The sequence below is a fragment of the Equus quagga genome, unplaced genomic scaffold (genome assembly GCF_021613505.1).
Source record: "Equus quagga isolate Etosha38 unplaced genomic scaffold, UCLA_HA_Equagga_1.0 HiC_scaffold_32_RagTag, whole genome shotgun sequence".
Classification (NCBI taxonomy): Eukaryota; Metazoa; Chordata; class Mammalia; order Perissodactyla; family Equidae; genus Equus; species Equus quagga.
This window is the reverse complement of record NW_025793551.1, coordinates 583,509-611,211: the sequence shown is the minus strand read 5'-3', so window position 1 is coordinate 611,211 and position 27,703 is coordinate 583,509. Positions and strand designations below refer to the sequence as shown.

Genomic DNA, 27,703 nt, shown 5'->3' with positions numbered 1-27,703 from the left:
TTTTCTGTTTGTTTTTTTAAAAGCAACAGTTAATGTAACCATGTTCTGTACCAGTTGGTAAGTGTAATTTGGTGTTTGTAAAGTGATAAATATCTTCATTTTTAAATAACTAAATTATATTTTCATTCTTTAACTTTTTTCTGAGCATGTTGGCCCTGAGCTAACATCTCTTGCCAGTCATCTTCTTTTTGCTTGAGGAAGACTGTCGCTGAACTAACATCTGTGCTAATCTTACTCTGTTTTTTGTGTGGGTTGCTGCCACAGTGTGGGTTAATGAGTGGTGCTAGGTCTGCACCCGAGATCTGAAGCCAGGCTGCTAAAGCAGAACATGCCAACTTAACTACTAGGCTATGAAGCTGGTCCCCTTCTTTAATTTTTTAAAGTATGTTATTCCGTTTAACTTATTCTGCCTTTTATTTATCAGTTTCATAATCTGTGCTTGTTCTTAGGATACTCAATGTTTTTCTCAATAGCGTTTTTTCTGGTAAGGAGGCAATCTTGTTTACTACTTTAAACAATGCTGCACATTCTTGTTAACAGCATGAGTTAATGATGGTAGATAATCATGCTACTTACCAAAAGTATTCAACTTAGAAGAAGGCAATAGGAAATTTAGGTGTTAATGACAGATCAGAGGATGTGTAACTAAGATGTGGTTCTTACATACATAAATTTGGAGGGTTTAGTTTTAGGTGTATATCAAAACTGCTTTTTTTTTTTTAAATCTTCCACGTTTTTCTTTATACACATTTATAGGAGTTAATAGGGAAGGTAGAATATTCTAATTGTAGTAAATTGTTCTTCCCCTCATTCTTGCATTTCTTTCCTTAAGTGGCCAAACCTGGTTTGGCTCTCCAGTAGTGGTTCATCACTTACGAAGATTCTAAAACATACATCTTCCTTCACTCTTCTCAGATCTGATAAATCACAGCATCCAAGCCTTAAGGTCTGGATACATTTACTTTTTTTAGAATCTCCATTTAGGGTACCCATGTCAACACCTAGTTAAGAACCACTGTTTCAAATAAAATTGAAATTGAAATCCTAGTTAGTTTTGTAGGCCATGTTAGTGCTAGGGTGCAGAGTTAGATAGAGATGGCTATTCATATTGACAAGAAGAAAATAAAGCAGACAAAAGAAAAAATTTCAAATTAGTCGTTCCACCTTTGGTGCTTGATACCCTGTGCTTTATGTTGTCTCAGCACTAGAGTATGGTTTGTCTGCCTGTATATTAGTTTCTTTTCCTAGACTATGATCCTCTCAAGGACAGGAACTGGACATTGTTTACTTCTGTATCATAAGTCTGAGACAAGCAAAGAATATACAAGGATGTTTACTTCTCTGTAAAACAACTAAATTCTGTTTTGTAGAGTGATTAAGACCTTTAGAGTTTCTATCTATGCTACTCTTTCTACCAAAAGTACTTGCAGTTGCTTTGTTTATTGTGTTAATAATTCTGATGATGTCACATAAATTATCTCATATAGTATATGAAGAATATATTATCTCTACAAGAAGAAATTGAATTCTAGAAAGGCTAAAGTAACTTAATTCCCCAAAGTTACCTATGTATGATAACTTATCTGTGAAATCATGAGGATAAGCACTCATATTATAAATTGAAAGTTGTATGCTTTAGATATATGGAATATAAAATAATGTAAACCATTCATTCATTATATTTGGCTGAAGTTATTTCACTATACTTTTAAAGTTAAATTAGCTCATCAGTTATTTATTTATTTTTTTGGTCTCTAGAGTAATGTTGATCCCCGAGATGATGTATTTGGATATCCTCATCAATTTGAAGACAAGCCAGCATTGAGTAAGACAGAAGATAGGAAAGACTATAATATTGGTGTTCTGAGACACCTTCAGGTCATCTTTGGTCACTTAGCTGCTTCTCGACTACAATACTATGTGCCCAGAGGATTTTGGAAACAGTTCAGGTAAATTATGGATGGATGATAATTTTGGCTTTATAAAAATCTCACTATACTAACTTTATACTTCTAAAATACATGTGAGAATATGTAATTATTTAATATTTAAATAATAGTAATTTTCTAATTATCCTTCCTAGTCAGTTTTTTCTTTTATCATTGTCCCAGTTGGAGGTAAAAATTATCACAGTAAAGAGAGACAGTCTTCTTTAGTTTCTTAAGATGTAATTAACTTTGAATTATGGAAAACTTATGAGTCATAGAGAAACAAAATACTAAAATGTAGTTATCTCTTGGATTCAGCACTTCTCATCTAAAACAAATAACAGATGTATTATTTTTATCTATATGGCTATTTTAAAGTTTCTCCTTATTTTCTTCTTTTTCCCTTTTTTTTTGGTCACTTGGTAGTTGGGATTTCGGGTGTTGGTTTGTTTGCAGTTATCAGTGAAGAAACCAGGTAGTTTGCCCTGGAAAGTTTCCCACAGTCTAGATGTTCCTAATTGCATTCCTGTGACTTTTTTTAATATTTCCTATTTTCCTCTGGATTCTTTAGGTTTGCAGGTCATCTGGTCAGCCACAACTAGTCAACTCTGTTCTTGTCACAGAAAGCACCCATAAAATTTGTAAATGAATGTGGTGTGACTGTGTCAATAAAACTTTTGTTCATGGACACTGAAGTTTTAATTTCATATTATTTTCACTTGTCATGAAATACTGTTGTTTTGATTTTTTTCCAACCACTTAAATATATATAAACTATTCCTTTCAGATGATACATAGGCAATAGGCCAGATTTGGCCCATGGGCTGTAGCTTACTTAGCTATGATCGAGAGGCTTAATCAGATTCAAGTATGCTTTTATTCTCTATTTGCAATGGCAAGACGACTACATTGGTGGTGATTTTACTTCCTTGAGGATATACAAAATGTCTTGTGTGTGATACTGAGAGTCATGTAGTGGCATTGACTAATAATTCATTATGGTTACAAGATGACTGTATTCAAATGTTATCATTGATTGTTAATTCATTAACTAAATTGAGTCTGTAAAAAGAAGCTCACTTTCATCAGTTGGTTAGTGAACCTTAAAAATACAAATCTGTTAGAAAAATAGTATAGAAATTGTTTTATTTTCCTCTATTTTTGTAAGTTGTAAAGTAATCATGTAGTTTCCTAGCATGCAGTTTCCTAGACCAGGAAAATTTGATCTGTCTTTACGTTTTAAAACATGCAGTTAGATCTTCATCTGGTTTCTTTTCTTTCATTAATTTTATCAAGGCCTACTTTATGTCATGTCCAACTACAGCTACAACTACACCAGCTCTTGGGTGTAGAAAAAGCTACAGTTCTTCATAGGAATTTAAAATTCTTTCAGCGAAGTACCTCCTAAATAGGTTGGAGGTGGGTGAGCAAAAGGATCATCTGACTTCTGTCACACACTCTGTTTCAGTCAGGGTTGAGCTGCTTATATATGTGTTAGCATATCACTTAGATTTCTTTTCAAAATCACATACTTATAGTACAGTGACTCCCATTATCTTTCAGTATAAGTTTTTGTATTCCACAAGTTGGACTGTATCAGCCTGTCGTTGAAGTGATTTGCATATATAATGCTTCCTTCTAGAGGTATACCTTCCTCTTTCAGTCCCATCACCTGGCACACACCTTTTGTCCTGTCTGCCTGTTTTAGTATGGTCATGTGTCACTTAATGACAAGAACACATTCTGAGAAACGCATCCTTAGGTGATTTTGTTGTCGTGCACACGTCCTACAGTATACTTACACAAAACCTAGATGATACTACACACCTAGGCCGTATGGTACTGATCTTACGGAACCACTGTTGTATATGTCGACCATCCTTGGCTGAAACACCATTATGCAGCTCATGACTGTTTATTTTTTTTCCCTAGCTTATCCTATCTCTGACTCAAGGCTTTTTTTAGTATTCTGGTCCACATTTCTGTCCCTCTTCTTCCAAATTACTACACTGTACTTTGAGCTTTTACCTTAAAATCTTTCACTCAGTTATTTGTATGTGTGCATGTATGTGTAATTATAATTATCAAAACTATACATACATGTATCTATCTGTATCTCTTTATATATCTTCATATAGATGTAGCCCGATATATAGATATCTATCGTTTGTTGGGTTTCTTTTTTTTTCTGAGGAGGATTAGCCCTGAGCTAACATCAATTGCTAGTCTTCCTCTTTTTTTCCTTGGGAAGACTAACCCTGAGCTAACATTTGTGTCAGTCCTCCTCTATTTTATATATGGGTTGTGACCACAGCATAGCTGATGAGTGGTGCAGGTCCACACCTGGGATCTGAACCTATGAACCCAGGCCGCTAAAGGGGAGCACATCAAACTTAACCACTAGGCCATGGGGCTATCCCCTAGATATTTATAGTTTTGCTCCTGAATTATAATGTGTTTGTATTTAAATATCCTAAATTATAATGTGTTTGTACTTAAATATAAAATATGTATGGTTTCTGTCTTCAGTGTTATTCCCTGCATATAATGGTGGCACTCAGAATCTGTTTAGCACTTTTGTATTACCTTCATTCTAGGCACATAATATGCTCCTAATGTGTTTTTTATTTTGTTAAAGTTCACATATCATAAAATTCTCCTTTGTAACCATTGTAACATAAAAGTTTACAGTTCGCTGGTACTTAGTACATTCAAAATGTTTGTGCTATCACCACCACTGTTATTTCCACAATATTTTCATGAGCCAAAAAGGAAATCCCCATCCATGCCTGTTAAAGAGTTGTTCCCCAGTCTCCCCTTCTTCCAACACTGGCAACAAGAATTAGTGTTTTCTGTATATTGATTTGCCTATTTTGAATATTTCATATAAATTTAATCACACAATATGTGATTTTCTGGGTATAGCTTCTTTCACTAAGCTTAATGTTTTCAAGGTGCATCCATGTTTTATAGCATTCATCAGAACCTCATTTCATGGCTCAATGATATTCCATTGTATGAGTATGCCACATTTTCATTAATTATTGATCAGTTATCAGTTGATGGACATTAGGATGGTTTTCATCTGTGAATAGTGCTTCTATGAACATTATGTTGTATAAGTTCTTATGTGGACTTATATTTTCCTTTCTGTTCGCATATACGTAGGCATGCAGTTACTGGTTCAATAATTTTTAAAGTATCTTTCCCATTGTCTTTTTGTTGTTGTAAGGGTTGTTTGTATATTCATCATACTAAGCCCTTACAGATAAATGATTTATAGATATTTTCTCCCATTCTCTGGACTCCCTTTTTACTGCCTTGGTGGTGTCTTTTGATGCACAAAATTTTTAAATTGTGGTGAAGTCCTTTTTACCTATTTTTTATTTTTCAGGTTTCTCTTCTAATTCACTAGTTTTTTAAATTTTGATAAAATGTAGGTAACATAAAAATTTACAATTTTAGGTATGTTTAGGTGTACAGGTTAGTGGCGTTAAGTATATTCACATTTTTTGCACGACCATCTATCTCCAGAACTTTTTTCATTTTCCTAAACTGAAACTCTATAAACATTAATAATAACACCTCATACTGATTTTTACATGTTGTTTTTGTATCCTGCAACTTTGCTGAATTTGTTGCTGAATTCTGATAGCTTTTTGTGGAATCTTCAGGATTTCCAGTTTGGATGTCTTTATGTCTTTACCTTGCCCCGATTCATTGGCCAGAACTTCTGTGTTGATAGAAGTGATTTCTGTGTTGACAGAAGTGAGGAGGGCTGGCCTGGTTGCATAGTGGTTAAGTTTGCCAGCTCTGCTTTGGCAGCCTGGGGTTCCCAGGTTCAGATTCTAGGCGTGGACCTACATGCCACTCATTGAACCACGCAATGGCAGTGTCCCACTTAGAAAATAAAGAAAGATTGGCACAGATGTTAGATCAGCAACAATCTTCCTCGAGCAAAAAGAAAATTGGCAACAGATGTTAGCTCAGGGCCAATCTTCCTCACCAAATAAACAAGGAAAAAAAAATTAGAAGAAAAAGAAAGCTGGTTTGCCTCAGAGTAAGGAAAGTTAAAAAAAAAAAAAAAGTGAAGAAAGCAGGTATCGTTGGCTTGTTCCTCATCTTAGAGGAGGAAACATTTCGGTCTTTGATCCTTAGACCTTTACACTTTGTTTATTAATATTATCCAAAATGGATCAAACATCTAAACATGGGAGATAAAACCAATAAAACTTGGAAAATACAAAAGGGGAGAGCTTTATGACATTGGATTTGCTAGTGATTTCTCAGCATGATACTAAAGCACAGGAAACAACAGAAAAACAGATAAAGAATCCAGCATTCTATATCCAGTGAAAATTTTCTTCAGTAGTGAAGGAGAAATAAATATATTTTCAAGTAAAGGGAAATTTGCAGAGAATTTCATTATAATCAAACCTGCTCTAAAAGGAATTCCAAAGAAGGTTCTGGAGGAAGGGAAAAATTTACCAGGGCAAACTTGGAATTTCAAGAATAAAGAGCAACAGAAATGTGAAATACTGGATATTTATGACACTTTTTTCTCTGATTTCTTTAAATTTGTATAAATATTGCAAATAAAAATAACACCAAGTAAAGAGCTCATTCTGTATGTATTAATGTACTGCATTTGACAATTATAAAGGGAAAAAGTAAAGGCCATTATATGGCTGTGAGGCTCTGTGTATAACTTGATAAACTTGAAATTTGATTTTTGAAACTCTTTGTATTGTTATGAATATATATAATAATTCATAGAGCAGCCATTAAAAAATATCACGAAGATGTATATAGGCAAAAAGACAGTAGATGTGTTGAAATATAATACTTAAAATATTTAAATAATCCAGAAAAGGTCAGAAAAGAAAGTAACTCCTGGTTTACAAACAATAAAATAATAGTATGATATACCTAAATTCAGTTATGTCAGTAGTGAATTACAGTGTAAATTAGTTCAGTTAAGACACAGACTGCCAGATCAGATAAAAAACAGAACTCAGTTATATGTAGTCTACAAGAAACCCAATATAGATTTAGTGCTGTAGCTTAAAGGATGAAAGCACACAATGAAGTATCGCTACACATGTATCAGATTGGTTAAAATAAAAAAATAGTGACAATGCCAAATGCTGGCTACGAGGCAGAGAAACTCTGGGTCACTTATTGCTGTTCTGAGTGTAAAATAATACAGCCACTCTGGAAAGCAGTTTGGCAATTTCTTAGAAAACTGAGCATGCAGTTACCCCTTGGTCAGCAAGTGCAACCATGAACATTAATGCCAGAGCAAAGAAAATTTAGGTTTTCTTTAAGAGCAAAACATTTACGCAAGTATTCATAGTAGCTCAATTCATAATAGCCCCCAACTGGAAACAACCAAGATGTTCTTCCTCAAGTCACTAGTTAAACTGGTAGACCTGTGTTAGATGATAAAAAAGAATGAACTGTTGGTGCATGCAACAGCTTAAGTGAACCTCGGCATTAAGCTGAATGAAAAAGCCAACCCCAAGAGGTTACATACAGTATAATTCTCTTCATATAACGTATTTGAAATGGCAGAGTTCTAGAAATGCAAGACAGATTAGTGCTTGCCAGAGGTTGGGTGTGGGGTGACAAATAGATGAGCTGTGGCTATAAAAGGACTATTTGAGAGATCCTCATGATGTAACTGAGTATCGTGACCACAGTGATAGATACACAGACATACGCAAGTGATAAAACTGCATACAATTATATACATAGATTTAAGTAGAAGTAAGCCTGGAGACATCTGAGTAAGACTGGAGCTTGTACCAGTATCAGTATCTTAATTACAATATTGTACTATAGTTTTATAAGATATTACCATTGGGGGAAATTGTGTAAAAGGTACACAGGATATCTTTGTGGTATTTCTTAAAATTCTGTGTGGTTCTACAATTATCTCAAAGTAAAATTAACTTTTTAGAAAAATCAAATGAGGGAAAAAGTTAAAATGTGCAATCACTAGTACAAGGAAAATTGAGAACAGATTCAAGTAATTTTTGAAAAAAATATTTTGACAGGACATTGTAAAGCTTAAAAAAGTTTGTTTCAGGGCCAGCCTAGCAACATAGAGATTAAGTTTGCATGCTCTGTTTCAGCAGTTCGGGGTTCGCCGGTTTGGATCCCCATCACAGACCTATGCACCGTTTATCAGGCCTTGCTGAGGCAGGCATTCCACATATGAGGTAGAGGAAGATGGGCACAGATGTTAGCTCAGGGCCGATGTTCCTCAGCAAAAAGAGGTTTGATGGTGGATGTTAGTTCAGGGCTAACTTCCTCAAAAAAATTAATTAAATTAATGAAAAATTTTTTTTAAGTTTGTTTCAAGGATTTGAGTACAGAAGGCTTTAAGATTAATTTTTTTAAATTAGGAGCCAATTTTTAAAATTATCAAAGCATGCCACACCAAAAAAGACAACCTCCTTAGCAAAATTTTGACGTCTTTTGTTAAAAATTAATATATTTCTATCCCCTTATGTATATTATTCTATAATTTTTAAATTAGATGTTATTAATACTTTCCTGGGTTTTAGCAGCAACGTTTTTGATTTCATGTACACACAGTTGGTATTTTATTTTCTCAGGATTGGTTGGCCTGAGTTTTAAATCTATTCAGATTATTGAAAATACATTAGCTGTAGAACAGGGCAAACTTTATCTTTTATTTGGAAAAATCACTTTAGTTAGGAATAAATGGCTGTGAACTTTGTCCTATGGCACCAAAATTTAAGCAGAATCAAATATTTAAGTAGTACAATTCATGTGATGCTTAATGACAGGGATGTGTTCTGAGGGAACATCAGAGGGTGTAGTAACACAAATCTAGATGGTATAGCCTACTACACACCTAAGCTATGTGATACTAATCTTATGGGACCACCATCCTATCATTGTTGACTGAAACATCATTATGCAGTGCAGTACTATAATTATAATATCCAAGTAAGAGTGAGTTTCCCTCTCATGTTAATGGTCTCTTTACTTGAATTCAAAATGCGTGAATATGCTGTTCATAAAACAGAACACCATTCTTAGTACCTGCTACCTGTCTTAGCCACACCAGTAGTTTGATATTAATTCTTTGCCACTGGAGTAGCATTTTTACTGTGAGCTTCACTTTCATTACCTTTGCCACCCAGTACATGGTGTATATTGGTTTATTTCTGCTTCCTATATGAAGGATAAAGTCGTCTCAGCTGATGTTTCTGATGTCATTTCATTGTTATGAAAAATAAAATACGGATGTTCTGGGGATGTCGAATAGTACTTGCTTTATTCTTAACATTTTTTTCTTAGGCTTTGGGGTGAACCTGTTAATCTTCGCGAACAACATGATGCCTTAGAGTTTTTTAATTCTTTGGTGGATAGTTTAGATGAAGCATTAAAAGCTTTAGGACATCCAGCTATGCTAAGTCAAGTCCTAGGAGGCTCCTTTGCTGATCAGAAGATTTGCCAAGGCTGCCCACATAGGTAAGTGCTAATTAATGTTTTTAATATGTACTTTGTATTGATCTTTTTTTAACAGTATAAATAAAATTTTCACTAGTACTTATGTTTGAAAGAGTATATGAATTATTACTAAATGCATAGGACTGTGAATGAATTACATCCCTATATCATACCCCTCAGTATTTGTGTGTTTTACCTTTTTCAGTATTATGTGGTTCTTTTTATTCTACTAAATAAGTTACGGCTTTCTCTTACATTCTTATATGTTTTGTCATATTCTGGGACATAAAATGGCGTTTTCCATAAATCTGCAGTTATTACGTATAAAGATATTTGTCTGTCATGTTATAATTGAAATATCTGAAGTACAGTGAGTTTAGAAGATAACTACAGTAAGTTTAGGTAGGTGTGGAGCAGTATTTCCTGTAGAAATGTAAAAGCTCACTTTTAAATTACCATCGATTCTTGTCATTCTTGGGTTATTGGGTATGTTTGCACATCAAACCATTTAACAAAAGTTGACAAGATTTATTCTTGTGTGTTTTGGAGTTAATTAGAGGAGAAATTGATTTATTGTGTCCCTAATGAAAATAATTAAGTAATTCTTAGTATTAATAGTTTTAAAAGCTAAAAGCTCATCAGTAGACACACATTTGTGTGAAAATTTTTACTTTAGGACAACTTCTTATTATGTTCACATAATGTTGGTTTGAAATCCTTTCTCACCAAAATAATCACAATAAGATAATGTGGTCTTTAAGATAGTCTGTTATTCTACAATCCTTAATTGGGGATGAGTGGCTAAAGCAGGTGTTTTTGAAGATAGGGAAATGATTTGGGTAAAGGCAATATTATATAAATGAGAAATTTTCATCATGTTATAGTGCCATTCATCTGAAAGGTGGAAGGAGACATTTATTTACTTATAGCTTTGCTAACTTTTGATCCTTGTGAAAGACATTTCACATGAGGTAGACAACAAAAAGTACCCAAGCTCTGTCACCTGTTCTCTAATCCTCAGTTTTTTACTCAGTTGTCAAAATTACTTGTAAATTACTGCTTTACTCTGCTAAGTCAAAATATTTCAAGTGCAAATGAAGTACACATTCCAATTAAACTAATTAGGTATTGTAGGATTATGTGAGACTTACAAGTCTTTTTAATATTACAGAGCATTGTTTTTTTTAGAGCGTTCTATTTTTTTAGGAGAAACTGTCATTCCCATTTATCCTTGAAGACTTCTTTTTTCTCCTCTTTGAACTGATTTCGAAAAAGTGGCAACAGTCTTAATAGACCATTCAGAAATACGTCTTTGTGTGTGCTGTTTTGTTTTCTCTCTTAATTACAAGTTGCAAAGTGGAAAATACTCTGTCTAAAATGTAATATCTGCTTGTGTTTTACATGATAGGCACTCTTGATATATTTGTTGGTTGAATGGATTTAATAGTTGAGAATGTATTCTCTACCTCCCATTTTCTGAGTTTATTAGTTATGTGTCATGAGAAATTTCTGAGTCCCTTTTGTAGAAAATTAGCACAATCTGGGATGCTGACTTCAACTAACATATTTTCTGCTAATTGTTAGAACTCTAGAACAGAGTAGATCAGAACGCTAGAGGCATACAGCATGTTGGATGTTTGAACTTGTGCATTAGGTTAGAACCTGGCATCTAAGTGCCATAAATAATAGCTGTTATTATCTATTATAAAACAGAGTAACATTTGAATATTCAGTTCACGAATAGCATTTTTTCTAAACGTAATGAATCCTTACTTTTACCTTGCCTGAATTACTACTTAAACATATAACACAGGTCTCAGTATGAGAGAATTAAAAAAACCTGAGCAGTGAGCCCAGGGAATCCTGGCATCAAATCACTGCTCTGCCTATTTGACTAGACTAAATTAATCTCTTTGACACCTCCATCTCTTGCCCTTGCCTCAGTTTCATTATCTCTGAAACAGGGATGGATATGTATATATAGCAGGTTTTTTATGAAGTTGAAGATAAGCAATAATGTGTGACTACAAGACTAATGCAGTTGACATGATAAAATAAAGAATGCAAATGTATTTTTCATCAAATTTAAAATTAAAGATAATGTTTTGAAAGCAAAGGAATAAATAAATCTATTTGATAATTTCTTAAATGCTGTCTTCAGATATGAGTGTGAAGAATCTTTTACAACTCTGAATGTAGATATTAGAAATCACCAAAACCTTCTTGATTCTTTGGAACAATATATCAAAGGAGATTTATTGGAAGGAGCAAATGCATATCGTTGTGAAAAATGTGATAAAAAGGTATGTATTATCCAGTATTTAAAAATAAATATTATTACGTTTAACAGACGTAGAAGTGTTGTAGCATTATAGTCAACCTCAAAATTTACCTCTGCTTGCTCTCTGCTTTGTTATAATAGCATCAGAGAGGTAATACAGATGATTACTGATTTAAAGATTTGCCAGGGAAACAATATTGAGAGAAATTAATGCCAGTTGACTAGGAAAAACCATGTCAATTAGGGGATTACTTTTAGAAGTCACAGTACCTCAAATATCACTTTTTCTTGTTATTTAAAAGTTGCACAGTTACTTTCCAACTCTATACTAAAAATAGCCATTGAACTTCTCAGACCTGAAAAGTTGATAATAGAAAACAGTTTTCCCCTTTTATACTCCAGGTTACTCTTCAACTTTAACAGAACTGTGTGCTGATTTTATTTGGTTGCATCAGAGTTTCACAACCACTTGCAGTTTTAAACACCAGATCTTATTGTTAGACTCAGTCAGCTAATTTTCTCTCTAGCCACTTAAACAGTTTGTGGGATGGAGTCATAACAAGTCTTTGATGATAAATAGTAAATATTTCAGGGGCACACCATACCCTCTCGTCTCCACATTGTCTGCCTTCTTTTGACTTTAAACACCATTTGGATTGTGGCCTCTACAGTCATACTGCCTGCTATCCACAACTCTGAGACAGTTTCTTCTGGGGCAGTTCCTTCTTACATGTGTTGCCTCTCTTAATTCACTTACTTTTAAGGACCTTAGTGTAGTACCTTTTTTGGAAGGTAATGAGGGTTAAATGCATTAATGTGTGTATAGCAGTTAGCGTATTATTTGGCATCTAAGTGCTACTGATACTAGCTTCTGTTGTTGCTTATAGAATTTCTTTAGTTGGCTTATAGCAGATTCTATTCATAGAGTTAAAAGTAAACATCAGAAAAGTAACATGATCAGACAGCAGGTAGCAGTACAAAATCAAGTAACCATCAGTTTCAGGTCTCTAATTTTTGCAATTTGCAACAACTGAGGAACTATTTACTTATTTTTAGGCTTGGTAGAAACGTTTTGAAAAAGTAGTGACAGAATGGTTTTAATTATGATCCTTATCATTTATTCATGTATTTGTAAATAGATCATAAAGTTTCAATTATATTATTAAAATGTTTTATTTGCATTACAAAAGGACATACATTTATATTTACTGTTTATTGTAGGTTGACACAGTAAAGCGCTTGCTAATTAAAAAATTGCCTCCTGTTCTTGCTATCCAATTGAAACGATTTGACTATGATTGGGAAAGAGAATGTGCAATTAAATTCAATGATTATTTTGAATTTCCACGAGAGTTGGATATGGAACCTTACACAGTACGAGGTGTTGCAAAGCTGGAAGGAGATAATGTAAACCCAGACAGTCAGTTGATACAACAGAATGAGCAGTCTGAAAGTGAGACAGCAGGAAGCACAAAATACAGACTTGTGGGTGTGCTTGTACACAGTGGTCAAGCAAGTGGTGGACATTATTATTCTTACATCATTCAAAGGAATGGTAAAGATGGTGAGAGAAACCGCTGGTATAAATTTGATGATGGAGATGTAACAGAGTGTAAAATGGATGATGATGAAGAAATGAAAAATCAGTGTTTTGGTGGAGAGTACATGGGAGAAGTATTTGACCATATGATGAAGCGCATGTCATATAGGCGGCAGAAAAGATGGTGGAATGCTTATATACTTTTTTATGAACGAACGGATGTAATAGACCAAGATGATGAGATGATAAGATGTATATCAGAGCTAACTATCACAAGACCCCATCAGATTATGTCACCAGCCATTGAGAGAAGTGTACGGAAACAAAATGTGCAGTTCATGCATAACCGGATGCAGTACAGTTTAGAATATTTTCAGTTTGTGAAAAAACTGCTTACATGTAACAGTATTTACTTAAACCCTGCTCCAGGTAAGTTTCTGGAAGTTAGCGTCTTACTAAAAAGAGTCATTTTTATTTCATTCATAGTATTTCTTTTTGGGCATCAATATGTGTTTAATATTTTTCTTTAGTTTTCTTTTTTCCCCCATAAAATTATTAGCCTCCTTTCATTTTAAATATGTCAATATTTTTAGTTCTAGTTGTTTTAAAGTCAAATATTTAAGATGCCTGTACATTTGGATAGTGACAGTCAATATCTAGAAACATAGCAGAGCTTTTATTTACAACAATTTTTTGACTCCAAGCATTTTTTAGTTTGAAAAATGATTTAGTAAAGTGCTCAGATAAGCACTTGAATATTACTTTTAGCTAGGATTGTTTTAAGCGTGAAGTATTCGTTTAAACAGGTTTGAACAAAACTGTGTTTGATTGTATATGTGCTTTTTATTTAAGGACAAGATCACTTGTTGCCTGAAGCAGAAGAAATCACTATGATTAGTATTCAACTTGCAGCTAGGTTCCTCTTTACCACTGGATTTCACACCAAGAAAATAGTCCGTGGCCCTGCCAGTGACTGGTACATTGCTTTGGATTTTATTCGTATTAATAGTTGGTTTGATTCATTATTATATGGCTTTATTTTTCTCTAACAATGGGAATTTCCTTTCAAATATCAGATCAGGATAAAAATCTTGGTGGTAATGGTGAGAGAAATCGTATTAAGATTGCTTAAACTTAAAAGTGTCTTTTATTATTCTAAAATGGACTCTCTTTTTCTGTTAACTCAAATCTTTGTTTCATTATGAAAGAATTAAGCGTAATCTTTACTACATGGAATTCTAGTTAAAGTTTAAAAATGTAGGTAATTTCTAAGTGGTTATGGTTTTAAGTTTCCAATTGTATAAGTATGGAGGACATTATAGTACCTTAAACTAACAAATATTTTCAGCATCTTTCAGATTAGAAGATGTTAAGGAGATATCACTGGATCAGGAATATTTTGATAATAAATTTCCATCCACCAGCACAACTTCTTATTTAATTCATTTTGTGACCATGGGACTAGATCATGTCACAGACCTGATATTTGTACAAGAGTCGACCATGACCATTAATTTTAGAGAAAATCGTTCCTCTTTATTTGGTTCATAGAAACCGGTTGGTTCATTCTAGTAATCAAAATAGAAGCACATGATTAAAAATTGGTATTCATATATTTTTCTGTTTTAGGTATGATGCACTGTGCATTCTTCTCCGTCACAGCAAGAATGTACGTTTTTGGTTTGCTCATAATGTCCTTTTTAATGTTTCAAATCGCTTCTCTGAGTACCTGCTGGAGTGCCCCAGTGCAGAAGTGAGGGGTGCATTTGCAAAACTTATAGTATTTATTGCACATTTTTCTTTGCAAGATGGGCCTTGTCCGTCATCTTTTACGTCTCCAGGACCTCCTAGTCAGGTAATTGAAAGCTTTTCTCTAATAATGAAATATGAGTAAATTCTATTTCCTGCAAGGTCAAATCAGTAAGCATGTGTTTAACATACCCTTTACAATATATGAATGTATGCAAACATGATTGAGTTCATTAAAATTATTGCACAATAATGAATAATGGTTATTGGGCACTTTAAAAAATAAGGAAAGTTTCTTTTGTTTACTGAGTTTCTTGCAGTTGTGTAGTAAGTCTTAAAATTCTGTTTGCTCACTTAAGGTTTACTTTTATAATGGCTAAATTTAAATCTTTTCTTGAGTAGCCTTTTTAGTGTAAAACTGTAGATGTGGAATTTTTTTTATAGTTACAATGGTACAAAGCATCTACAATGAAATCTACCTTAGCACTTCGCTCCCTCTCTCAGATAGCAATTATATTTAATAATTTCCTTCCTGATATTTCTTCCTAATGCAACTGGATATATAAATATATACCTGTTTTATGCAAATAAAAGTATATGTTCTATATCTTATTGCTGATAAAATAGTATTTTATCCTTCACAGGCATGTGATAACTTAAGCTTGAGTGATCACTTACTAAGAGCAGTATTAAATCTCCTGAGAAGGGAAGTTTCAGAGCATGGCCGTCATTTACAGCAGTATTTTAATCTGTTTGTAATGTATGCCAATTTAGGTAAGAACTTCATAATTCTCTTTAATGTATTTCATATTTACATATTAAATGAGGAGAGCATTTTAATGCAATGATAAGATCTAATCTATTGTAAAATAGCAGTATTCCATATTTATATTCTTGCAACCCTTTACAGATTTTATGTATAACTTCTGAATGTACTTCATCTTGTACTCTAAGGTAATTTATGCATTTTCCCTTATTTCCTTGACAGTTGTTACAGCCAGAAACTGTGTCCAACTCATGTTATTTCTTATAGCTGGTTTTGAAAAAATTATTGATTCTTAGGTCACATCCTACGCTGTCTGAATCAGAATTCCTAGAGATAGGAAAAGAAATCAGTATTTTCTAAAGGATTCCAGGTGGTTGTACGTTAGGTTTAGAAATCACTTGTCAAAGAAGTTGGCCTTTTCATATGTTTTTGTTAAAATATATTGAAATCAGTTATAGTGTATTTAAATTATTCTCTTAAATGCTTTGGAAATCACTATCAATTAACAACTATCATTTTCAAGATATCCTTTTTAAGATAGTTGTTTTTTCTCATAGCCACTATTCATTTCTTCTTAGAGGTTCAAGGATGCTTACCTAAAAAGCTATGCTGTAATAATTTTGTTATGCTTATCCCATTGTTTCTAAGGTTTTTGTCTTGCTCCCCAGCTAGGCTACAGATTCTTGTAATTAGACCTTTGCAGAGTAGCATTCAGTTACTATTTGTTGAAAGAATGGATGGATAGCCAAGAATAACATAAGAAATTTACTAGTACTTTCAGCGGTGTTTTAGGTCATTGTTTATTATTAAGGAGAAAAACAGCAAATTGTTACAGTTGCAATTAAAAAATCTGAATGTCCGTGATTCAGGGATTGGTCTACTAACAGCTCAAAATTACTAGTTTTTGTGATGTAGTCTAGTTAAAAGATTTGTATTATTAATATATATTTGGTTAGATTTTTATTAGGGATTGATTGAGAGAATTATCAAATAGTTTTGAATAAGTTTTTTAAAATCACAAGTATCTTGTATCCAAAATTGTTATATACCCTAGCATTTCTCTTCTTTAAAAGTTTATGTGTATGAACTTATTAATCAACTATTAATCCGTGATTCTTTTAGTAGAAAGAAAATTCTACCTTTTATTCTCCTTTATCTTACTGTCTTGGTAGTTTATTTTCCTTTCACTTGCCTATCTTTAACTGAGATCTGGGATACTTGTAGTTGAGAAGGAAGAGGATATCACATACACAAGAATAAATGAAATCCTTTTTTTATTCCTATTTTTTAATGCAACATTTCCAAATTTAAGCACTCATAAAAATCCTGTTCTGTACAGTTTTCATTTTTGATATTGCTTGTTTATAACTCATTCACCCTTGATTCATAATGTAGCAATAGTAATTTTATTGCCATGAGTAAGTATAAATTGATAAATCTTAATATTAAATCCTTACAGCCAGATAGATATGTTTGAGGTTTCAGAAGTTTTAGGTTTTTAGGAAGGTGAATCAGTGCATTTGTGACATGTTATTTGACATTCCCAGTAAGATATACAATAGCACTGTAGTCAAACATGAATATTTCTGTGATGAATAGTGAGTATTCACTCCAGGGGCAGTGGGTAGTAGATAAATGAAAACTTAATCTAATGTTGATTCAGGCCAGGTTCACATGTTCCGCTTCTCGGCCGCCCGGGGTTCACAGGTTCAGATCCCAGGTGCGGACATGGCACCACTTGGCATGCCATGCTGTGGTAGGCGTCCCACATATAAAGTAGAGGAAGATGGGCATGGATGTTAGGTCAGGGCCATGCTTCCTCAGCAAAACGAGGAGGATTGGCAGCAGGTGTTAGCTCAGAGCTAATCTTCCTCAAAAAAAAAAAAAAAAGAAAGGGCTTGCTGGAGAAAGTGATATGGGAATTGGTTGGTAAACAGAGTGAATGGTAGATGCAAAGACTTTGGATAACATACCTTGGCTCATTGAACAATATGAAAGTTATTCATTAAATGGAATAACTTTCTGTGAAAGTTCATACAAACTTTCTGTGACTTGAATTGGTGAAAGATATGAGATAGCAGAAGGGATTAGCTCTTAATTCTGCTGTTTTGGCAAGTCTTGTGAGAGAGTCTGCACTTTATCATGAGGGGCAGTATAGCACTATTAATAAAATTTACATTAGGAAGGTCATACTCGCTGCCACAGTGTAGAGTGAATTGCAATGGAGCAAGACTAGAAATTGTAAACTATTGATCTGTTGACAAAGATCATAGTGCTATACTAGGAAGCTGGCAGTAAGGAAGATAATATCCATGGACAAATTAAGGAGTTTTTTGTAAGATAGAATCAGCAGAACTGGGTGATTGGAAATTTGAGCAAATGGAGCAGAGAAGAGAAGAGATGTTAAGACTTAAGTCAAAGGTGTGACTTGAGAAACTGAGAGAATAGTGGTGCCATTTACTGAGAGGATACCTAGGAGGAGGAATCTCTTTGGGCAGATGAAAATTTTAAAGTATATTGCACACCTAAGTGAAAAAATGCAATAAACAGTAAAATACCCATGTCCAAAATTCAGAATCGTCTGCATGAATATGTCCATTACTGTAGACTTAGTGTTAGGAGATAACCTGCAATGGAACTTTGGGAATATACGAGCTTCTAAGAGTTAGAAAAAGGAATCCACAAATAAGAGTAAGTAGTAGTCAGAAAAAGGAGGTAGAAAGAAAATAAGAGAGGGGGAGTCCAAAGTAAAAGTGTTTGAGAATGTGAAAGTATTAAGTTTGAGAACTTTCTTTTAGCTTCATATCAAGAAGGTTGGGATGAAAACTAAATGGGCATGAGTAACAGGAAAATACAAAAAGTAGAAACAGACTTTTTTCCCCTAAAAAGTTTCAGTAGGGAGGCAAATAGAATGACAGTTTACAAAAGAAATTTTATTTCTTACTTAATTTAGTTTCTGTCTTTGTCATCTTAATTGATGAAAGTTGCTATCTAGGCTCCCCTTAGTTTCTGTAGGCCCTAGAAAGTGTACATTTCTCTTAGGGTTCAGTGTAATTGGAATGCCAGAGTTGGGTTTTTGTTTTTTTGAGGAAGATTAGCCCTGAGCTAACTGCTGCCAATCCTCCTCTTTTTGCTGAGGCAGACTGGCCCTGAGCTAACATCCATGCCCATCTTCCTCTGCTCTGTATGTGGGAGGCCTACCACAGCATCGCATCCCAAGTGGTGCCATGTCCGCACCCGGGATCCGAACCGGCAAAGCCCCGGCTGCCGAAGCGGAACATGTGCACTTAACCGCTGTGCCACTGGGCCAGCCCCTAGAATGCCAGAGTTGTGATCATTACTTCACAGTTATAATGATAATTTAACTAAATCAATGTATTTCTGTTGTGTTTGCCTTCCCTCTTTCTGCAGTCTAAACAAAGGGGATGAGCTTTAATTATAAAGACACTTGGCAGCTCTATTATTAGATAATTACTTTTGTATGAATGTACCACTTGTTCTAATTGTTTCTTCATTTGTTTTTCCTATGTATTATTATTCTTTTCTGTTTTTTTTATAGGTATGGCAGAAAAGTCACAGCTGCTGAAATTGAATGTACCTGCTACCTTTATGCTTGTGTCTTTAGATGAGGGACCAGGTCCTCCAATCAAATATCAGTATGCTGAATTAGGCAAGTTATACTCTGTAGTGTCTCAGCTGATCCGATGTTGCAATGTCGCATCAAGAATGCAGTCTTCCATCAATGGTACAGTAGAATGTTTATTCTTTACAGTAGTTTAAAAATAATGTTAGCCTTCTATAAGACTTAATTAGAATTCTGAAGACTTATAAAAATGAAGTGAGTCTGAAAGTCCATGCTTTTGGTATATAATATTTTTAAACTGTTAGCTTCTTTACATGTTTAAAAGAGACTTTTTTTTTAATTTACTGCCTATTATAATAAATCCCTTATTTGTGAAATGGTGAGTTTAAAATTTTTCACTTTAAATGTTTTTGTCTTCAGTGTCAGCATTTATGTTTTTGCATCTTACCATCTTGGTATATTTGATCATTTTAAAGAATGTTTTACTTACTTAATAAACAATTTATTATCAGTTTTTGAAATAAAAAATTTAATGTTAGAATTTTGCAGAGAAATCTCTTGACTTTTCATTGATGACACATCTGTTCTAGGTAATCCACCCCTTCCCAATCCTTTTGGTGACCCAAATTTATCACAGCCTATAATGCCAATTCAGCAGAATGTGGCAGACATTTTATTTGTGAGAACAAGTTATGTGAAGAAAATTATCGAAGACTGCAGTAACTCAGAGGAAACGATCAAATTGCTTCGGTTTTGCTGCTGGGAGAATCCTCACTTCTCCTCTACTGTCCTCAGTGAACTTCTCTGGCAGGTTAAAAGAAAATAAACATTCATATTTATATAATTTGATTCATTATTCCTTTAAATAAGTAATTCAACCATGTCTTTTACTTATTTTTAGGTTGCCTATTCATACACCTATGAACTTCGGCCATATTTGGATCTACTTTTGCAGATTTTACTGATTGAAGATTCCTGGCAGACTCACAGGTGCATATACTTTTTGCTACAAAATAATTACATTTTTGTAGGTTCTAGAGATAACTGAAATTGCCCTTAGCCAAGTACATTTTTACTTCTTGAAGCTCTAGTAAATGTCTTAAGTATAATAAATAACAAAAATGAATGAAAATTCCCGCCAATCATAATTTTATTTCATTTTTATTCTTTTAAAGGTCCAGTGTCATACTTAATATTAGAAGTTTTCCTTCATTTAATGTTTTTCAGCTTATTTTATTTATTTATTTATTTTTCACTGAGGAAGATTAGCCCTGAGCTAATGTCTGTGCCAGTGTTCCTCCACTTTACATGTGGGTTGCTGCCACAGCATTGGCTGACAAGTGGTGTAGGTCAATGCCCAAGATCTGAACCTGGGAACCCAGGCTACTGAACCCAACCACTACACCACAAGGCCAGCCCTGACCTTATTTATTTTTGTTAAGAAAACTAGCATAGGCTTTTGATAAGTATTTAAGTTCCATGAATAGCATTTTAAGATTACATTATAGTTGTTTTTTAGTATACTTACAGTTAGTTACATTAAGTAACATTTAGTTGTCTAAAAATAATCCCTGGCTTGTTAATGTTTTTATTAGTACATGAGAAGTCAAGAATGATGACTTTTGAGAACTAAGTTTATCCTACTAAAAGGACTTCAAACTTCCCCTTTGTATTCTTTGCAATAACACTTAGCCTAAGAATGATGATAACGAATTAGTTGCCCAACTCTGTGAGGTGACCCTCGCTTTTCTCCCCACAGGGATTATTTTATCATAGTTTATTTTAGGAAACAAATATATACACGTATTGTGACACATTAGTCATTATAATAAGCAAAAGAAAAACGTGAAAATAAAATTAATTTTTATTAAATTTATAAAACACAGTGCTTTAAGATAAATCATTACAGTCTTGAATGTCAGGGGACCTGGAAATGTTAGACTTCTTGAGTTAGTGTTTCCAAATTGTAACTTAATTCACCATCACAGATTTCAAACAAATCAATTAATGTTGTCAAAATAGCGCTAACCAAAAACTAATTGCCATGAAAGAAAATTAAAAGTTCCAACCTATAGTCATTTATTATTCAGTATCTGTTTCAGTATCATGAGAAAATTTTGTATTTTTGAGGAGTTTTTTAATGGGATCTAATGTTTACTTTTTTCTCTTTTTAAAAAGTAAACTTTTAAGCGTGTGTTGTTTACTATGTGACTTTGCAAATTCATCAATCACATTGTAGCCTTCTTGATTCACCAAGGAAGTGATAATAGTACAGGTCTAAATGTTGGATTGATGTGGAAAATAATAGGCTTTTGTGAACAGATTAGTAAGGTATTGTTATTATGACCCTAAGCTTGAAATGTTTCGTATAATGAACAATTAGTTTATTCAATGAACAGTATTTGAGATATTTACAATGTATCTGCTATATCCCAGCCACTCTTACAGGCAACAGACAAGATAGGCAAAGACAGTATTGATTATAGTGGCATTAAAAATAGTTGAAACTAACAGTGATGTGGCAGAAATATTATCACTTCCTGATCATTTAAAACTGAAGAATAAAAATAGAATGTATTCTACAATACTACGAGTGTTTCAAGATAAACAGTGCCTGCACATTCTTTTTTTGTCTGAAATGATTAGATTTTGAAAAATTACTGAAATTATGTTTCCAAACAAGACTTAGGTTACGAATGTGTATACTGCAAAACGAAGACAGAAAAACAAAGTAAAACTTGCTTTTGATTTGGAATGTAGTAATATTCTATTAAGTAAATAAATGGTGTTAAGAAGAATTTTTTCTAGATACCTTCTGTTCAGTTATTGATTCAAAAGAAAGAGGCATGTTTTTTCCCATGAATAATTATTAAATTGGCTCTTGAGGAGAAGAGGAAAACAATTGGCTATACAAAATATGCTGAGATTTGGCTAGAGCTGAAATTAAATCATTGATCAGTAGCAAATCAGCCAAGTTATAGTCTTGCAAGTGAAAATTGCTTAACCCACCATGTGTATATTCTAATGATTAGAATTTAAGTTAATTTTGTACTGTTAAATTATCTCACTTTCATTGTCACTGGACCCTTATTTTACACTCTGAAATGCAATCTTAAAAAGTGATCTGACTCGAAGTAAATTATTCTCAACTGAAGCAGTCATGAAGAAAAGATAGAGTTGTAGTTTAATAAAAATAATGTATTGGAATCCTTATTTGCTTTTGGTAATGCATTTAAGTTACAGTATAGCAAAATCATTTTGGATTGATAATTTGGTAAGATTTCTTGATGTGGACGGCTAGCCAGCTCCCATAGTTGCTAGCTATATGACATAAGGCACTTGTTTAACTTCTGAACTTGTTTTCTCATCTATTAACTGGATTTGCTAACTAACACTACCTATTTAGGTAATTAACTCTAGAGTTAAGTGGATTAGATGATTACATCAAAACGTATTGAATGGTGCAATATGCTTTCAAATGTTAGCGATTAGATTTTACAATTTTTTATATCTGGTTGGTTTTTTTTTAGAATTCATAATGCGCTTAAAGGAATCCCGGATGATCGAGATGGATTGTTTGATACAATCCAGCGCTCTAAGAATCACTATCAAAAAAGGGCATACCAGTGTATAAAATGTATGGTAGCTCTCTTTAGCAGTTGTCCTGTTGCTTACCAAATATTACAGGTGAGAAGTTTTTCTTATAATTTTGTCATAATCTCAATCATAATTAAGGACTGCTTTAAATGAGAAGAATCATGAAAATTTAGAGTTGGCATTTTAAGTTAATATTGGAAATTATTCCAAATTCTTTTACATAATTTTATTTTCTTTTGAAGGGAAATGGAGATCTTAAAAGAAAGTGGACCTGGGCAGTGGAATGGCTTGGAGATGAACTTGAAAGAAGATCATACACTGGCAATCCTCAATACTCTTATAATAATTGGTCTCCTCCTGTGCAAAGCAATGAAACATCCAATGGTTATTTCTTGGAAAGATCACATAGTGCTAGGATGACACTTGCAAAAGCATGTGAACTCTGTCCAGAGGAGGTAAAAAAAGACACCACTGGGCAGCAGATAGAAATGGAAGAAAGAAAAGTAATTTTTTATTTTCTAGGCCAGTGTTTCTTGTGTAAAAAATTGTGTTGTAGTTTTGTTGGCTTTAATGTTTAGTGTTGATTGGTTTGTTCTAAAGACGAAGGTGCTTATAACTCTTTTGTTAGTTATTTTGGAGACATTTCTGTGAAATTGTCTAAAAATCATTTATCTAGGAGAATCTATGTTTTTTTCCTCTATTTGTAAATTATTTCATGTGCTGCAAATGAAAAAATGAGATGTCAGCTTTGTGCATTTAAAAAAAATTTCTCTCACAAAAAAGATTAAAAATTTAAAGTTACTTTCTTAATCAAATTCTAATCATCCTTTTAAATATTTAAAATTAGGAGCCAGATGACCAAGATGCCCCAGACGAGCATGAGTCATCTCCACCAGAAGATGCCCCGTTATATCCTCATTCATCTGGATCTCAATATCAACAGGTAAATGGGAGTTTCTGTTTGGTTTTCATTTTCATCCCCCTACACCAATTTTAGTGCCTTATTTAACAGTATTTAAGTATTTTAAAAAATATTTTATAGCATCAGCTGTGACTGTAAATAAAGGGATTACGTAGAATTATTTTGTCAAGATGATCAGAAGAGGAGTGGATGGAGGGGGTCATGTGGCAGCAAGTTTTGACCTACCCTTATGGTATTTTCCTTTTCAACTAGGCAACCCTCTTATGCTAATAGCTGTAGTTAGTAAAAATGTGTCATGTTTCACCTTTACATAAAATTAATAACTATTGAAGGATTGTTAGGAACAAAGTGTCTTGGTTACTCTTGCCCCAATATTCAGTTGCAGTAAAAATGTTCTTTAAAATCAACAATTTGATTTCAATAGATGGTTCACTGGGAAAAAATGATAACTGATGAAAAATCTAGATGAAGAAACTTTCATTCAAAAGCAAGAATTTCTGGGGAAAGTTTTTGGGAAGATTGTCCTGAGTTTAAACCACAAACGTGACTGACTCATTTCTTTTAAGGCAGTAGTTCTTAAATTTTATGTACCTCAGAATCACCTAAAGGCACTTGATAAAAACAATGTTGTAAGCCAGTATGACCTCAATAAAATAATTTTAAAAAACAACAGAGGTTGGTGAGTGCCACCCCCAAGATTTTTGATTCACTAAAGGGGAGGTCGGGGGCAGTGGGGGTGTGTGCAAGCTTATCGTATTTTTTGCCCATGGTAACCTATTGCATTTCTAGTAAGTTTCCAAGGCATTGTGATGGTGCTGACCTAGGGACAACACTTGGAGACCCAGTTCTGTTAACAGAGCAGTTAGTATTGAACACTCTTAAAACACTTTCTTTCTGAAGGTAAAATCAAATGTTTTCAAAACCTCACACATTTGTGTGTGCATTTTCTATAAAAAGTGCTTATCATATGGTAATTATTTTCCTTACAATATGGAAATCAACTTGTAATTATTTTACAAATACTGTATGCGTGTTTTTAAAAGATAAGTTCTTAGAAATAAGAGACATGTCTACTTTTAGACAAACTTTATCCTATGACTTTTAATTGTAATATATGAAAAGTTTGATACACAGATCTCTTTTACCCTCTCAGAATAATCATCTGCATGGACAAGCATACACAGGGCCAGCAGCACAGCACTTGAACAGTCATCAGAAAACTGGCCAACGAGCACAAGAAAATTATGAAGGCAATGAAGAAGTATCCTCATCTCACATGAAGGATCAGTGATATGCCCATAAGTAACTGGTTTCTTTAAGACCATGCACTCAGGCCTTACAGTCCATACTTTTTCTGCGTCTCGCTAGTATTTAAAACTAGAGAAACTGTTGCTGTCAATATATAAGCCAATTGCAGGGGAAAGTGTATAGTGTTTTGTAATAAATGGCTGATAACTAATATGTAAATGGCAAAGGTGTATATAGTATATTAATGTTTGTTAATTATAAGCAAGAAAATTTTTTTGATGAAAAGTCAAAGATCTACAAAAAACTATTTTCTTTTATGACTGCTACATTCTACAACCAGTATTATCTGCTTCATGGCAGTTGGGTTAAATTCTTTACCAAAAAAAACCCCAAAGGTCACATAAGGAGCCCAACCATAACAATTACAAGTTTCTTGTTGATTCTTAGTTACTGGAGCCATGTAAGGCTGGTAGGTAACCTTTGAATTAAATGGATGATGTGGAAAAATTGGTTATGTAACATTGTTTCTGGATATTTTTCATTACCTTTTTATTCTGGTAATAGGTTAATCACTTTAAAGCTATAGTTATGCTATAACATTTAGCATGGTGTCACACTAAGTTTGTGTAGCCATTGTGGACAAAATTACCTGAATGACAGCAGTTTCCCCAAAGTGACAGCTGTATTGCCCAGAGCTTTTATTTCTTATACCTAGAATAAAGGTAAAACAGCAGGAGAAAGGTGACAAACAGGCAGTTTTTAGTTACACATATATTCTTCATATTTGCTGTTAGTTCAGTTCTTGATGGGATAAAGAATGTGCAAGTTTTGATAATTTTAAAATTTTAAATATGCAAAATTTGGTATGGGAGAATGTGTGGTTCTTAAATAGAAGACTGTATTTGGTGTACTTGTTTTGTTTTTTGATAGAGTTTATTTGGTGAAGCTTCTAAAATTTTGTTTGTACTGGAGCCCAGTGAAGTGGACATCATCAGAATCCCACAGTACTTCGAAGTACCATTGTACCAAGATGTTTGGCTGATTTTCTCTCAGTTGCAGTTTTACTTGAAAACAAGAATTGTTCCAGTTTCCTTTCCATTCCAAAACTCTTATTGTTGTGGGGTTTGATTAAAAGAGTAAACTTCTGGTTAGTTAATAAATAATTTTGAAGTGATGTTTTAGGATAAACATTTGTTTCAGGATTCCAAGAAACCCATGAGTTAATAGTATATTTTAAAAAGAATTGGTTAACTTTTGAATGTCTGTAATATTTTGGAATCTATCTAAAAACCAAATGTCCCTGCAAACAGATACAGCCCATTCTACACTATTTAAATATTTTGCTGTTTTGTTTTATAGAAATTATTTTGCTGAATTCACAAATAGAATTTGATTTAAGAAGAATTTTGTCCTGTGGTGTTTTTTGCTTCGTGTTAATCTTTCGTTCTTAAGGACTACACATTAAAATTAATTCTTTACATAGCATTCCTGGCATGACACTGAAGTCAGCATTGCAGACACATTGAGTGTTTGTATTTAAATTGTTTTGCCTTTTGCTCTTAAGGATTTAGAGAAAAGAAAAACAGTTAAGTATTTGCACTTAATTTTCCTAATTTAGTCAGTCTTCTTCTGCCACATTTTTATAGTCAGTTCTTCTTGTTTGCAAAAGTTATATAAAGTCACTGTGAATGCTGAGTTAACATATTGAACCATTGCTCCTAGGGGAAATCGTGGATTAGCATCCTGCAAAACTCTGATCACATTTTCATCAACCTCTCAATACATAACCTTGTTTTATATGTGTTTCTGTTTAAAGACATCTTATTTAATAAATATTGTTGATTAATGTTAAACTCAAGGCCAATAGCCCTATAACGCATGCCCAGAAAGGATGCTTATCTAAAACATAATTTCTTCTAAAGGCATGGCACAGCCTTCTTATGCTTAAGTACACTAGACAGCACTTAAGCACTTTGCTTGAGTCCATTTTAAACAGCAAAATTATCACCAAAAAGCAGAAAAAATAAGTGGAATGTGGCACTCAGTAGACTGAAAAAAGACCCCTTTTTTAACAGTATGAGAGCTGAAATAAAAAAGCAAATTTTCACCTCATTGAGCCTTCTCTGGGATCATTCGTGTCAGGCAACTAAAAATTTTTGGGGCTGTCTGCATGTCAGTGAATGGACACGTGAGTATTGATTTTGATGTTACCAGTAAATTTTACTGAGCAAGGAAATTAGTAACTACAGAATCTGTCAATAAAGAGAGTTGACTATTTGTATGAATTAATGAGCATGAGTTTGGTGGTATTTTCATTGAATTGATAGGAAATTTTTTGACAGAAAGCCTATAATTAGAACAGAAAAAAGCAGAGATATAATTGTGATTTAAAGGGAGGGTACTTATTTCCACTACTCTATATAAATCGATCTGCTCCTCTGGGTTTTCTGTAACATTAGGAATGTTAAAAACAGAGAGATTCTATTTTTAACTTCTAATTATATTATATCTGCATTTGTTCACCTGAGAAAAACATTCTGTATAGTGTGAGAGTCAGATTGGTATTTTTAATTGAAAATTACAGTCTTCCAAAACAATAAG

General features: G+C 33.5%; 1 protein-coding gene across 5 annotated transcripts in view; it reads left to right on the top strand.

The window, feature by feature from the left end:
• Positions 1 to 26,499, top strand: part of LOC124232198 (probable ubiquitin carboxyl-terminal hydrolase FAF-X) — a 142,180-nt gene extending 115,681 nt beyond the window's left edge. For 3 of the 5 annotated variants that reach the window (XM_046649168.1, XM_046649165.1, XM_046649163.1), the window contains 14 exons: positions 1,759 to 1,949; positions 9,264 to 9,437; positions 11,578 to 11,719; positions 12,919 to 13,666; positions 14,090 to 14,213; positions 14,867 to 15,092; positions 15,631 to 15,760; positions 19,312 to 19,497; positions 19,926 to 20,146; positions 20,237 to 20,325; positions 22,866 to 23,022; positions 23,175 to 23,435; positions 23,780 to 23,875; positions 25,008 to 26,499. In XM_046649168.1, the coding sequence (XP_046505124.1) occupies positions 1,759 to 1,949; positions 9,264 to 9,437; positions 11,578 to 11,719; positions 12,919 to 13,666; positions 14,090 to 14,213; positions 14,867 to 15,092; positions 15,631 to 15,760; positions 19,312 to 19,497; positions 19,926 to 20,146; positions 20,237 to 20,325; positions 22,866 to 23,022; positions 23,175 to 23,435; positions 23,780 to 23,875; positions 25,008 to 25,145 (2,883 nt within the window). In that variant the 3' untranslated portion in view covers positions 25,146 to 26,499. The remainder of the gene's footprint in view (positions 1 to 1,758; positions 1,950 to 9,263; positions 9,438 to 11,577; positions 11,720 to 12,918; positions 13,667 to 14,089; positions 14,214 to 14,866; positions 15,093 to 15,630; positions 15,761 to 19,311; positions 19,498 to 19,925; positions 20,147 to 20,236; positions 20,326 to 22,865; positions 23,023 to 23,174; positions 23,436 to 23,779; positions 23,876 to 25,007) is intronic. The other 2 variants (XM_046649167.1, XM_046649166.1) reach the window with 1 other exon arrangement.
• The last annotated feature ends 1,204 nt before the right edge of the window (positions 26,500 to 27,703 follow it).